The 15,000-nt window shown below is 38.3% G+C and overlaps 1 protein-coding gene and 1 non-coding gene across 2 annotated transcripts; one reads left to right on the forward strand and one right to left on the reverse strand.

Moving 5' to 3' along the window:
• Positions 1-5,401: 5,401 nt before the first annotated feature.
• LOC145110491 (small nucleolar RNA R71) lies at positions 5,402-5,508 on the reverse strand. The gene has a single exon (XR_013709870.1). It is a non-coding gene; the product is annotated as a small nucleolar RNA R71 (small nucleolar RNA).
• Positions 5,509-6,809: 1,301 nt separating this feature from the next.
• Positions 6,810-10,051, forward strand: LOC145105330 (uncharacterized). The gene is made up of 4 exons (XM_079042452.1): positions 6,810-7,656; positions 8,530-9,066; positions 9,193-9,391; positions 9,583-10,051. Exons 1-4 carry the CDS (start codon positions 6,810-6,812, stop codon positions 10,049-10,051), a joined length of 2,052 nt encoding a protein of 683 aa, XP_078898578.1.
• The last annotated feature ends 4,949 nt before the right edge of the window (positions 10,052-15,000 follow it).

Raw genomic sequence — 15,000 nt, forward strand, 5'->3', positions numbered from 1 at the left:
GAATTTTCCAAATCCGTCCGGGAAGCATAATTAGAAAGTGTCATACACAAAGGGTTCGTCAAGTGTGAAGAATATTGATCATTGGCTTGAAGGCCAAGGGAAGATGTTTCAATCTCGTAAGTATTCCCAACAAGAGATTCACGATGCATATGAGCAATATTTGAATGGTTCGTCAAATGGAAGTTCCTCTTCCAAAGATTCAAATATTCCGGTGAAAACATGGAAACCAGTTTCGAAGGACAAACCAGTTAAAAAACAAACTAAGAACAAAAAGGCGAATGTCAGTGACAAATCTAAACCTTCGAAAACTTATGTTTCTGCTCCTTTACCCAATGATCTTGACTTAATTGATACTTTCAAATCAAAAGTTTGTAATTGGGTTTTAGGTTCTTCATTTCATTCTGTTTTTAAAGCTAATTTCAAGGACCCAAACAACCTTGGATACCTAAATTCTTTCATTAATTGTAGGTTTTATGTGACGAGCAATATGATGAGAAATGGTACATTGATAGTGGTTGCTCTCGTCACATGACTCGACGAAAGGAAAATTCAAGAGATTATCGAAGTTTGGAAAATGCTGGAGTTGTGAAGTTTGGGAATAATCATAAATGTCAAGTGAAAGGATATGGAAAAGTCACAAGTGAAAGATTATCGTGTTGCCTATGTAAAAGGTCTTCAACATAACTTGATAAGTGTTTCACAACTTGTTGTTGGCACTGGCAATCAAGTGGTGTTTAACGAAGCAGGCAACATCATTTCAAATGTTGAAACTAACGAAGTTTTTCTCCAATCCAAACGACATGGTGACATGTTTACTCTTGATATCAAACCAATCATCGGCAAACCCTCAGTGTGTTTACTTTCGAAAGCCGCCTCAGATGTCAGCTGGTTATGGCATCGACGTTTATTACATTTAAACTTCCGAAATTTAAATAAATTAGTCATTGATGATTTTGTTCGAGGTTTACCTGTCCTAAAATTTGATAATGATACTTTGTGTGCAGCTTGTGAACAAGGAAAACAACATCGCAAAGGACATCCAATTGTCATAGATTCGAAAATTGTTGAACCGTTGGAACTTCTTCATATTGATCTTTGTGGACCATCCACTGTTGAAACACTCAACAAGAAACGATACATTTTGGTTATTGTTGATGATTTTTCACGATTCACTTGGGTTTATTTTCTCAGGTTAAAATCAGAGGTCGCTCAAACAATGATCGAGTTTATAAAGAAAACTGAGATAAGTCTAAAGAAAAACGTTCGAAAGATCAAAAGCGATAATGGGTCTGAGTTTAAGAACAAAGTGTTGGATTCGTACTTAACCGAAAAAGGAATTTCGCATAACTTTTCTTCGCCCTATACACCTCAGCAAAATGGTGTGGTCGAAAGAAGAAATAGGTCTCTTTGCGAAGAATCAAGAACTATGTTGACATATGCGAATCTTCCACAATATCTATGGGCAGAAGCAGTTTCGACAGCATGTTTTACTCAAAATCGATCTTTCATTCATCGTCGATTCAATATCACTCTGTATGAAATCATCAATAACCGAAAACCTAATGTCAAATTTTTTCATGTTTTTGGTTGCAGGTGTTTTATTATGAATCTCAACGATAACCTTTCAAAATTTCAAGCCAAGGCTGATGAAGGAATATTTTTGGGATATTCGACAAATTCGGTTGCATACAAAGTGTTAAATAAACGAACGCGTAAAGTTGAAGAAACGTTTAATCTCACTTTTGATGATTATTTCGTGAAACAAGTTGAAAAACAATTTGAACAAAAACCAATTATTAATGAATCAACTAATGAAACTGAAGAATCTAATTCATCTGACTTTGATTATGATTTAATTTTTGGTGTTCCAGACTGGGCTATTGATGCTGAAATACATGCTACTGATAATCGAAATACTGAATCTTTGAAACATTCTGATGAATCGATAATCACCTCAGAGACATCTTCTAATGGAGAAAGAATGCTAGATGCTCAAGTGGAGGGGGAGCACTTGAATAATCCTTCGAATGTTGTGGGGGGACATCCTTTCGAGGGGGAGAATAGCAATGTACATGAACGTTTCGAGGGGGAGCATTAGGATAACAATTATGTTGAGGGGGAGCATAATGAGACTGAAACAATAAATCTTGATCAAAATAATGAATATCATGATCTAAATGATAATTTTTCTATTGTAGGATCCGAAAATGGAGAGATGTATGAAAATGCACCTTTAGACTTTGATCCTAAAGAGCAAGTCATTGGAAATCCACAATATGAAGTTTTGACGAGAGCTCAAATTCATGCTAAGAATGAGGTATCAAGCAAATCCACGAGAACCACACTTAACAGCTGTGAAAAATATCTTTCGTTATCTCAAGGGAACAATTTCGATAGGATTGTGGTATCCTTCGAAATAAGGATTTTTTATTCAGACATTTTCAGATGCAGATCTAGGAGGATGTTCTTTGGATCGAAAAAGTACAAGTGGTGGATGTCAATTTCTGGATGGAAAGTTGGTTAGTTGGCAGTCGAAGAAGCAAACGTGTGTTTCTATTTCTACTGCTGAAGCTGAATATGTTGCAACTGCTTGTACTTCTCAAATTATTTGGATCCAGAGTCAGTAGCGAGATTATGCCATTAATATGAAAAGGATTCCATTGTATTGTGATTCACAAAGTGCTATACGTATTTGTCATAATCTAGTACAACATTCGAAAACAAAACATATTGCTCTTCGTTATCATTTTATTAAAGATCATGTAGAAGGTGGCAACATTGAAGTCCATTTTTGTAAAAACAACTGATCAGCTTGCTGATATTTTTACAAAAGCTTTGGATAAAAAATCATTTGTTCGAATTTTGACAGGTTTGGGAATGATCGAAGCAAGTTCAGTTCCAGGAATGATTTCGAATGTATGACAAAGTAGTGTTATACAAATGTGTCGATTCAGAGGCCATAATGATTCATTCAGAGGCTGATAGTATTAACCATTCAGAGGTTACTGTTCACATTCAGTGCTTCGACATGCTTCGAATTCGACTCATTGTGGATTTTGGTTTTGGGGTACAAAGTTTCGTTTGTTTGTCAAATTTTTGTTAGTTTTTCAACTCTTCGTTAGTTTTTCAAATTTTCGTGAGTTTGTGATATGTGCATATATAGCTATATATTTAGTATAGATTTTCATTATTTATTAGCTAATTATTTACATATTATGGACAAAAGGTACTTAATAGTGTTCAAATTTTATTTTCAGTTCAAAAGAGAAGCTCGGAGGTACAAGGAAGCAGGAGATACGATCGAAAGCTCGGGAACTGAAGAAAGAAGAAAAATGCTAAATCCTGAAGCTACTCGGCGAGTAGGGATGTCTACTCGACGAGTACATACGAAGATTCGCGAAGCAGCATGTAAAGTCCTTGCTGTATACGGATTCTTCAAGGGGACTCGACGAGTCGGATGTCTACTCGACGAGTGGCCCCTGTTTTGAGTTATCTTTAAATAGAAGCAACAAACCCGAATGGAGGACCTCTCTAGCTTTTGGAAAGCTTACTTGGCGACTAAGGAGACTGCTGGAGATCTGAAGAACGTGAGAAGAACCCTAATCCTCAATTCTAAGAAGAATAAGGCAATTTAGGTTTAATTTTCCACTTTACCTTTGAATAGAACTATGTGTAGCTTGTTTGAATTCGTTTTTAGTTTTTTATCTACTGCAATTATGAACTAATTTCGTTAGTTTCTGTTTAGGGTAGACAAGTTTGCTCCTATGGATTAATTTACTCTTTTGATTAATTTTTAATTGGTGATATTGTTTTGTTAAGCTTGTTAAAGAACCTCATATATTAATAACAACTATCTTCTGTTAATAAATCAGTAATTAAGTTGTATGAACATCTCTTAGTTATTAATTTCATATGATTTATGTGACCACGTAGTTATATGTCTAGGAATAACGAATGTGAAACTAGAATTAATTAGAAGATAGGTAAGTTAATACGTGAGCTTGTGTGATACACCATCAACAAGAGGTCAATTGAATCACCAATTCAATTAACCATTACAAGTCTTACTTAACCCGAATAATTAAACTAGGAAATTTATTAGTTTAATCACTTGATCACTGCTTAAATCAATTTATTTTCTAAGGATTGGTAATAACGAATGTGAATATAATCACCTTAGTCGGTAGCCAATAACAATTAATCCATTGCATTACCATAAAAATTAACCATAGGAGTAAATGAGTTGAACCTAAACAGAAACCCTTTTGATCATTGAATTTAGTTGGCTTTTGCTTGTTTTCAGTTGTTAGTTGATTAGTTAAGTTTAAGTTAAGTTTCTTGTCTTGCAAAACTAGAGAAAACCCCCCATTTTTTATTTGTTTTAGATAATATTAGTAATTAGTTTAATATTGTCGTTCCCTGTGTTCGATACTCTGCTTACTTAATTATACCACCAATTGACAGGTACACTGCCTTTCTAGTATTACCGACCCTTTGTGTGAGATTAATCTTGCACAAAGTTACTGCTTTAGTAGTCTAGGTATTAGGTTTAGTTTTAATTTTATCTGATTTGTTAGAATTTCTGTTTGATTTTTTTTTTCAGTTTTAGCCTTGAACTCGCCGAGTGCAATCGAAGCTACTCGACAAGTCCATCGTTGAAACTCAGTTTCGTTTTTATTTTATTTTTGTTCTTTTTACGCGTGTTTTCTGTTTTGTTTACAGTTCGTTTATGACCAGGGGAGGAGGTACACCTTTGATTCCACCACTTGAAGACCCGGAAGCAACCTTCAGGAAAAACAAAGGCAAAAACATAGGAGAATCCGCAACATCAAAAAATTCGCCATTAAAGAATCTCAAATCTGTTTTTAGCAAGAAAAAGGACAAGAAAGTGGGAGAATCCGGCATATTTTCAGAGGCGGACGAAGACCCGAACAAGGACGATATCGTTTACGAATCCGAAAAAGAAGAAAGCGAATCCGAAGGAGGAAGCGACATAGAGGGAGAACTAGCTGACCCCATGGCTAACATCGATGAAGTTCCCATGGGTGAATGGAAGAAAAGGATGCGTGATGACACCGGCCCGGGACTCGTGCAACCCGCGATTCCCGCAACTGTCACCTTTGAACTTAAAGGCCACATACTTCCTCAACTTAAGGAGATTCCATTCTACAGGAAGGATCATGAAGACGCATACAAGCACTTGACGAAGTCAATGACATAGCTGACTACTTCAATGTCCCTAATGTGGCTCGCGACACTGTCTTGCTTCGTATGCTACCTGTCACATTCAAGGGAGCTGCTAAAGGATTGGCTGAAATCACTTCCCCCAGGATCCATCACTACATGGGCTAAAATGAAAGAAGAATTCATAGACCAGTTTTGCCCTCCTTCAAAAATAGCCAAGTTGAAGTAAGCCATAGCTAATTTTGAACAACAAGCTGGAGAGTTACTATATGAGGCGTGGGAAAGATACAAGGGCTTACTACGGAATTGCCCACATTACGATCTAAACAGCCAACAAGGAGTCTCCATTTTCTATGATGGAGTAAATGTGACAACTAGGCAACTCCTTGACTCTCAAGGACCACTCACAAAGAAACCACCTCCAGTAATAAAGGCTCTAATTGAAGAATTCTCTAAGCACTCTAGAGAATATCACAACCCAAGGAATGACATGACTAGAGGGGCGGTGAATTCTATCACGGATGACATGGCAGCAATGATGGCAAAATTGGAAAGCATGGATCGAAGGATGACTAAGATGGACCAATCCATCCATGCCATAAGAGTGGGATGTGAAAATTGTAGGGGGGGCCACGTAACTAAAGATTGTGATTTTGACGAGAACGGGAATCGGAAGGTGCAAGTGTGCTATTCAAGTGGTGATAGGTTTGATGACAATTGGTGAAAGCCAAAGAAGGAATGGCTACCTTATGATGAGTAAAAAAAGACAAGGGAAGAAAAGTATAAGCAAAAGGAGATAGGCTTTTATCAAAAGGAGGAACCGATGCATGAAAAGAAATCAAATTTGGAAGACATGCTTACAATATTTGTGGCCGCATCCGAGAAAAGACACAATGATACCGATGCTACACTCAAAGATCAACAAAATATGTTGAGAGAACACCAACTTATGATGAAAGATCAACAAGCCTTGCTTAGGAATCAACAAGCATCTATTCTCAACATAGAAAAGAAGCTGGGGCAACTTGCTCAACAAGTGAATGAGAGACGACCGGGTGAACTTCCTAGTAATACCAAAAGTAACCCGAAAGGTGCACATATAAATATCGTGACAACTAGGAGTGGGAAGATTATAACTCCTCTGACCCCTATTCAGCAAGAAGATTCTAAACTGGTGCAAGATGGTAACGAGGAAAGTGAAGAATCATAGAATCCCGATCCGAATCGCCGAGTCGACGTTACGGACTCGACGAGTCCCCCACTTGAACAGAAAAGCCAGCTTCTTGTTAAGCCATATCAGCCTCCATTTCCCTTTCCGGCTCGAGCTAGACAAACCAGATCATGGGCTGATTCAGGAGCAAGTGTAAATCTCATGTCATACTCATTTTTCAAGAAATTAGATTTTACGGAGCCAAGGCCAATTCGAATGGCGATTCACGTTGCAAATAAAACGGTCACATTTCTGAGAGGACTTTATAGTTTTAGAAATGGAAGCGGATCCTCAAGTCCCGATAATACTTGGAAGACCTTTTCTTAACACCGCAAGTGCTATAGTTGACATGTAAGATTCTAAACTTACCCTTCGGGTAGGAGACGAATCAGTCACTTTTGGAGTTGATCAATGCATGAAAGATCCAAGGAATAGCGATGACACTGCATTTTTGGTTGACATGTTGGAAGAGTTGATGGAGGAATGGAACGAAGATGAGCCGAAGAAGTCCACCGTCACACATGAAGAAGAGTTTGATGCGGAAAGAGACCTGCTGGAATTAGAAAGACTGCTCGAGGAAGCTGAGTATGATTATCTAATCAGAAGTGCAGAACACTCGACTCGCCGAGTCGCCTCGATAGACTCGACGAGTCCATCCAAAGAAACCCGATCAGTCGTGGATTTTACGAAGGACTCGATGAGTCCCCTAATTGGACTCGAAGTGTTCAACACTCAGAACATGAAAACTGAGCTTAAGGCACTACCAGATCACTTGGAATATGTGTTTCTTGAAGATGGCCAACGAAAACCTGTAATTATCGCCGCTGATTTGGCCGTACATGAAAAAGAAAGTCTTGTGGGTGTACTAAGGAAGAGGCAAGGTGCTATAGCATCGCAAATAACTGACATAAAAGGAATTAGTCCAGCTTATTGTTCTCACAAAATTAACTTAGAAGATGGAGCTAAAGCTGTAGTACAACGCCAACGAAGACTTAACCCAAACATGCAAGAGGTTGTGAAAAAGGAGGTGGTTAAACTACTAGATGTCGGCATCATTTACTCTATCTCCGATAGCCCATGGGTGAGTCTGGTGCAAGTGGTACCAAAGAAAGGAGGAATGACAGTGGTGGCCAATGAAAATAACGAATTAATTCCAACAATAATAGTAACCGGGTGGCGTGTTTGCATTGACTACAGGACATTGAATGATGCCACATGCAAGGATCACTTTCCATTGCCATTCATCGATCAAATGCTCGAAAGTCTCTCTGGCCATTTATTTTATTGCTTTCTTGATGGGTTTTTAGGGTATTTTCAAATTCCAATTGACCCACAAGACCAAGAGAAGACCACTTTTACATGCCCAAGTGGAACATTTGCATATAGACGCATGCCCTTTGGGTTATGCAATGCACCAGCTACTTTCCAAAGGTGCATGATGACCATTTTTCATGATATGATCGAGAAGTTTATGGAGGTCTTCATGGATGATTTCTCGGTGTTCGGGTCATCTTTTTAAGATTGCTTATCTAATTTGGAGTTGATGCTAGCTAGATGTGAGAAGACAAACCTTGTCCTTAATTGGGAAAAGTGCCACTTCATGGTGAAAGAAGGAATTGTATTGGGTCACAAAGTTTCAAGGAAAGGGATATAAGTGGATAGAGCAAAAGTGGACACAATAGCTAAGCTACCCCCTCCAACTTATGTAAAAGGGGTAAAGACTTTTCTTGGTCATGCGGGATTTTATCGTCGCTTCATTAAAGATTTTTCAAAGATTACTAGGCCTTTAACTCAATTACTCTTAAAGGATGCCCCATTTGATTTATCCAAGGAATGTCATGAAGCATTTCATTTGTTAAAGGAACGATTAACCACTACTCCTATCATGATAGCACCAAGTTGGAGTCTTCCTTTCGAGCTAATGTGTGATGCTAGTGACTATGCGGTGGGAGTTGTTTTGGGACAAAGAGTTGACAAGCATTTTCAGCCGATCTACTATGCCAGCAAAACCTTGAACCCAACTTAAGAGAACTACACTACTACCGAGAATGAGCTACTACCTGTGGTATACGCTTTTGATAAGTTCCGCCCTTATTTGGTATTATCCAAGACCATAGTTTTTACCGACCATTCAGCCCTAAAGTATCTTTTTGCTAAACAAGATACTAAGCCTCGATTGATACGTTGGGTCTTACTTTTACAAGAGTTTGACATTGAAATACGCGATAAAAAGGGAATGGAAAATGTAGTTGCCGACCATTTGTCAAGATTAGAGAACCCGCATTTGGAGGAGTTGGAAGAAAACAAGATTGGAGACGATTTTCCCGACGAATATATTTTAGGAGTATCCGGAGAAATGCCATGGTTTGTGGATATAGCTAACTACTTAGCAACCAATTACATTCCAAAAGACTTAACCTGCCAACAGAAGAAGAAATTCTTTTCAGAAATCAAATACTACTTTTGGGATGAGTCGTATCTCTTCCGAAGCTGCTTAGACGGAATAATAAGAAGATGTGTATTCGGGAAAGAAAGTCGAGAAATCTTGGCACAGTGTCATAGCGGGCCCACCGGAGGACATCATGGAGCACACTACATAACTAGGAAGATTTTTGATATTGGGTTTTATTGGCCCATAATTTTTAAAGATGCTGCTCAATTCGTCAAAGAATGTGATTCGTGCCAACGAGCGGGGAATATATCATCACAAAATGAGATGCTCCAACATAGTATTCAAATTTGTGAAATATTTGATGTGTGGGGGATTGATTTTATGGGACCTTTCCCAATGTCCAAAGGGAATAAATACATCTTGGTGGCGGTCGATTACGTGTCTAAATGGGAGGAGGCACAAGCATTACCAACTAATGATGCTCGGGTGGTGGTGCGATTTGTAAAGAAGTTATTCTCAAGATTTGGAGTTCCTAAAGCTCTTATTAGTGATCGGGGCACTCACTTTGCAAATGATCAATTAGCCAAAGTGTTGAAAAATATGGGGTACATCATAGGTTCTCCACATCTTATCATCCACAAACTAGTGAGCAAACTGAAGTGACGAATAGGGCGTTAAAAAGGATTTTAGAAAGATCGGTTGGAGGAAATCGAAAGGAATGGTCGGATAAATTAGATGATGCACTTTGGGCCTTTCGAACAGCTTTTAAAACACCTATTGGTACTACACCATATAGGTTAGTATATGGAAAAATTTGTCATTTACCGGTAGAAATAGAGCATAAAGCTTTTTGGGCTCTAAAGATGTGCAATTTTGATTTAGTTGAACTTCGAACCAACCGGTTGATGCAGTTGAATGCCCTTGAAGAACTTAGAAATGAGGCCTACACTAGTTCCTTGATATACAAAGAAAAGACAAAGAATTGGCATGACAAAAGATTAAAGGGTAATAAGGACTTTCATGAAGGACAAAAGGTGTTACTCTTCAATTCAAGGTTCAAACTTTTCCCGGGCAAGCTTAAAACACGATGGGATGGTCCATTTATAGTAAAGCAAGTTTTTCCACATGGAGCTATTGAGCTTATATCGAGAGACGGAACTCCTTTCAAGGTTAATGAAAATAGAGTGAAGAGATATGAAGAAGGCATTCCAAGAGATGAAGGTCTTGAAGAAGGGCTGCTTCTAGGAGGAACTACAAAAACTTAAAGCGGGAAGGAGTCCAGCTAATGACTCCTTAAAAAGAAGCGCTTCCGGGAGGCAACCCGAGTTTAGAGTTTACTTTCTTTTTCCTTTATTTTTCATTTTTATTTTCGTTTTTCTTAGGATCTGCTTTTATCAATCTTCTTCAGTGCTTATGATGAGTGCTTGAGGGCAAGCAATCCTTAAGTGTGGGGTTGGTGGCATACAATTTTAAAAAATTCAATTTCTTATCAAATAGAATAAAAGACTCGACGAGTCCCTAAACTTACTCCGCGAGTCCATTTAAGAAATCCCGATTAAACGCGGAATCGCGCTACTACTCGGCGAGTAGACGTATCTACTCGGCGAGTCCACGTATTTACCCGAAAAAAAATTATTTTCTTTCACATTCGGTAAAAAGGGGTTTTTAACCCTAATTGTAAAACACTTCAACATTTCACACAGCCACCGCCCTACACGACGAGCAAGATTCTCTCAAGCTCTCATCTTGATTTCTTCCGTTTTCTTGCAAATCCAACTAAAAGGAAACCATTTTCATTCTTAATCTTTTAAAAGTTTCGATCTTTAGTGTAGTTGCATCCTTAATTTCTGAAAAAATCCCGACTTTCACTAAACTTTGACTTTAGGGTTTCGATTTCTTGGTAAATTATGGCGTTTTAAACAAAATTTCTTATATATTTATGCTTAGTGAACATTCCGAAGCAAACCCCTGGATTAATTTATAGAATCGAACGGTTAATTTCACCCGACTGGATTAGACTCGCACAGTTCGTCCTGCTCGCCGAGTCAGTTCGTGGACTCGGCGAGTCCGGGGCACAGATGCTCATAAATTTTGATGTTCTTAACTACTTTGTGTTTTGTTTGTGGTTTTCTCGATTCTGTCTTGTAGGAATTATGTCTAGGAGGGGACAAAGTTCAAGGGGAGGCGGTTATGGGGACCTCCCGTGGTTAACTTTTCCACAAATAACCTCCAAGTCTTCGCTGGCTTGCGCGAAAAACAAGTTGGAAGCGTTGAGACGCAATGAAATATATGTTCCCAATGATATTGACTGGCATTGGATTGGTCAAACTGGGTTGGAGGAAGAGTTGACCCCTTATTTGGTCAAGTCTTTCAACAATGATGGAGTGACAATAGTTTGCGATGGCTGGAGCCGACTCTTTAAGATTCAAGAACCTATGTATCAAGAATTGTGCTGGGAGTTCTTTGCCACCATCTCCTTCCGATGTGGTAGTGACTATTACAATCCAACCACTATTACTTTCTGTCTTGGAGGGGAGCTGCATCAATGCAGCATTGCAGAGCTTGCATGGAGGATGGGGATATATGATCAAAATGTGATTATGTCCGAAAACTTTGAAACATTCCTAGAACATTGTTACAAGGATTTGCCCGAGGGAGTGGTTGCATCGACTTGGTGGAACACAATAGCCAACCGTGTCTACATTCCATCATCTGCTCAGGAGGGGAGTATCCATTCCCCAATTCACCGCCTGATACATCGTCTGATCGCAAGTACTATTAACATGCTAAAGGATGACGATAAGGTCCCTACTCTTGACATTTTCTACATGTGGAGCATTATAACTCCCGATGTTTTCTGCAATCTGCCATATTGCTTAGCGAAATATTTAGCAGAGGGGGCGTTAAAGGAGTGGATCACTTCAAAGATTAACGGGGGAATGTTTGTTACGAAGCTTGCAAGAACATATGGTATTTTTGACAAAGGGGAAGCTCGGATGTTAACGATGATTCTGTCCCCTCCTTTTAGCACCACCTTATTTAGGAGGGCGAGAATCATTGACGACTATCGTGGGGGACATATTAGCATCCCACATGCGGATGAGGTGTTGGTACCGGAGGAGCCGGGAAAAAGGGTAAGTCAAAGACGGGAGCAAGTCCGGGAAGACCCACCGGTGATTCCGGTGGATGAAGAGTTACCCATGGATTGGTACAACATTGAGGCAGGAAGGTACCAAGACGACCTTGGTAGAAGCATGAACTATACCAATGAGTCATTTGTTTATTTATTTGAACAAATGAATATTGCACCAAGGCCCGGACCCGTATTCCCCTATGTGCCAAGTTGGGAGGAAAGAGTGCAAGCAAGGAGGAACCAAGTTGGTGGCAGTGGGACAGGAGGAAACGAAGAGGAGGATGAAGATTGATGTTTTATTTTGTTTTGTTTTGGATGTTCAAAAAACTATTTTATTTGTTTTGTGGTTTTGGAACTTTGTAGGACTATTACGTAGGAATTTGTTTTTATCACTTGTGTCTGCTCTTATTTTTCAGATTGAGGCTAGGAAGCATGCAAGAGTCTCAAATGTCAAGGCGAGAGTAAGGGTCGGGTCTAGAAGAGAATGTGCAATTTTTGAGTTTAAGGTCGAGTCTGATATCAAAGAGGGTTTAAGCGTGTTGCTTATTAAAGAAAAATGAAGGAAAGACACTAAATTGTCATACCCCAACCACATCAGAAACGGACTCAGAAGCAGAAGATTTATTTATTACTCAGCGATGTACTCGCCGAGTGCATATCTTGGGCTCGGCGAGTCTGCTCATGAAACCACGTTTTTATGCTAAAAACCCTTCTGCTCGTCGAGCAGCTGTAGTAACTCGGTGAGTCCCTCAATATTCCACTATCAAACTTTGGATTCTGACCACATATGATACGGGTTTACTCATATTATTTAAAGGTTAATTCCCGAAGATTTTTCGAGACTATTTTCCTACATATTTGGAGCTGTACCACACGAGATTCGACACCCAAGACATGGATGAGTTGTTCCCATGTCTAAAGTCAGCTGAAGATGGAGCTCAGAAGAAGAAAGATCACCCTCGTCACTACTATCCTAGGGAAGTTTGTTCCAATTCTCTCTTTATTTTATTGTTCTTTATCATGCATAACATGCAATGGGGACATTGCATAAATTAAGTGTGGGGTAGGGGTTGTTTACATTAGTTGAAATTTTAGTTAAAATTTAAATACATTAGTTGAAATTTTAGTTAAAATTTAAAAAAAATTTGCATGCAAATTGCTAGGATTTAAATTAGAAAATTTGGTAAAAGCAATTAGGAATCATGCTAGTGTTATGTTTGATGATTGCATGAAGACCCAAGTGTTTAGTTGAGCCTATTCACGTTATAGTGCATTTGTGGGCCCCTTTATTCTAGTGAAATCATGGGACAAAAACACAACCTCGCTTAGTTTGAGGGATGCAATATGTTTAGCATCGTGTACCAGAAATGTATCCAGGAAATTTTTTATCTTTAATCAATAAAGCTGGAAGTTGAGCGCCCCTGCTTAAGCATGTAGGATTTGAGTGAAAAAAAAAAGTTACATGAAAAAAGAAGAAAGAATTACAAGAAAAGTTTGAAGAACTTTGGAGCAATTAAAGTGAAGATCAAAAGATCAAAATTCCAAAGGATCAAAAGTTGGAGATACCAAGAATCATAAAGGTGGTGAATTCAAACAAATAAAGATCAAGTTATCAAAGAGTGAAGAATTCCAAAAATAACTCCATAGTGGTATCGAAAAAGTTGTAATTATCTAGATTATGTATGCTTGGGTTGCTCAACCAAAAATACCTTGAGACTAGGAGGTTTTCTGCGGATGGATTCGGAGGGATGCATAAAATGAGCATTGTTCAACAGAAGTGGGCGAGTGTTTATGAGGATTGTGAGTATTTAGAATTGAGGGGGGTTCTTAGGAAAATTTTAGACACAAATGCATGCGTTGCGGTCTTGACATAATGGCTGAGTTTGATTGGGATTGTCTTATGTTATATTAGTGTACTAAAAATTCAGATTTGCTTGGGGGCAAGCAAAAGTCAAGTGTGGGGTATTTTAATATGTGCATATTTAGCTATATATTTAGTATAGATTTTCATTATTTATTAGCTAATTATTTACATATTATGGACAAAAGGTACTTAATAATGTTCAAATTTTATTTTCAGTTCAAAAGAGAAGCTCGGAGGTAAAAGGAAGTAGGAGATACGATCGAAAGCTCGGGAACTGAAGAAAGAAGAAAAATGCTAAATCCTAAAGCTACTCGGCGAGTAGGGACGTCTACTCGATGAGTACATACGAAGATTCGCGAAGCAGCACGTAAAGTCCTTGCCGTATACGGATTCTTCAAGGGGACTCGACGAGTCGGATGTCTACTCGACGAGTAGCCCCTGTTTTGAGTTATCTATAAATAGAAGCAACAAACCCGAATGGAGGACCTCTCTGGCTTTTGGAAAGCTTACTTGGCGACTAAGGAGACTGTTGGAGATCTGAAGAACGTGAGAAGAACCCTAATCCTCAATTCTAAGAAGAATAAGAAAATTTAGGTTTAATTTTCCACTTTACCTTTGAATAGAACTATGTCTAGCTTGTTTGAATTCGTTTTTAGTTTTTTATCTACTGCAATTATGAACTAATTTCGTTAGTTTCTGTTTAGGGTAGACAAGTTTGCTCCTATGGATTAATTTACTCTTTTGATTAATTTTTAATTGGTGATATTGTTTTGTTAAGCTTGTTAAAGAACCTCATATATTAATAACAACTATCTTCTGTTAATAAATCAGTAATTAAGTTGTATGAACATCTCTTAGTTATTAATTTCATATGATTTATGTGACCACGTAGTTATATGTCTAGGAATAACGAATGTGAAACTAGAATTAATTAGAAGATAGGTAAGTTAATATGTGAGCTTGTGTGATACACCATCAACAAGAGGTCAATTGAATCACCAATTCAATTAACCATTACAAGTCTTACTTAACCCGAATAATTAAACTAGGAAATTTATTAGTTTAATCACTTGATCACTGCTTAAATCAATTTATTTTCTAAGGATTGGTAATAACGAATGTGAATCTAATCACCTTAGTCGGTAGCCAATAACAATTAATCCATTGCATTACCATAAAAATTAATCATAGGAGTAAATGAGTTGAACCTAGACAGA

This window comes from Lactuca virosa, chromosome 4 (genome assembly GCF_052849685.1).
Source record: "Lactuca virosa cultivar CGN04683 chromosome 4, Lactuca_virosa_CGN04683_v6, whole genome shotgun sequence".
NCBI lineage: Eukaryota > Viridiplantae > Streptophyta > Magnoliopsida > Asterales > Asteraceae > Lactuca > Lactuca virosa.

Bases quoted from the DNA above. Each gene is read 5' to 3' on its own strand.
- LOC145105330 (XM_079042452.1), top strand. From the start codon at position 6,810: ATGAAAGATCCAAGGAATAGCGATGACACTGCATTTTTGGTTGACATG. The intron at 7,657-8,529 runs GTCTCTCTGGCC...CCGACCATTCAG, and splicing joins CATCGATCAAATGCTCGAAA to CCCTAAAGTATCTTTTTGCT. The intron at 9,067-9,192 runs GTGATTCGTGCC...CAATGTCCAAAG, and splicing joins TGCTCAATTCGTCAAAGAAT to GGAATAAATACATCTTGGTG.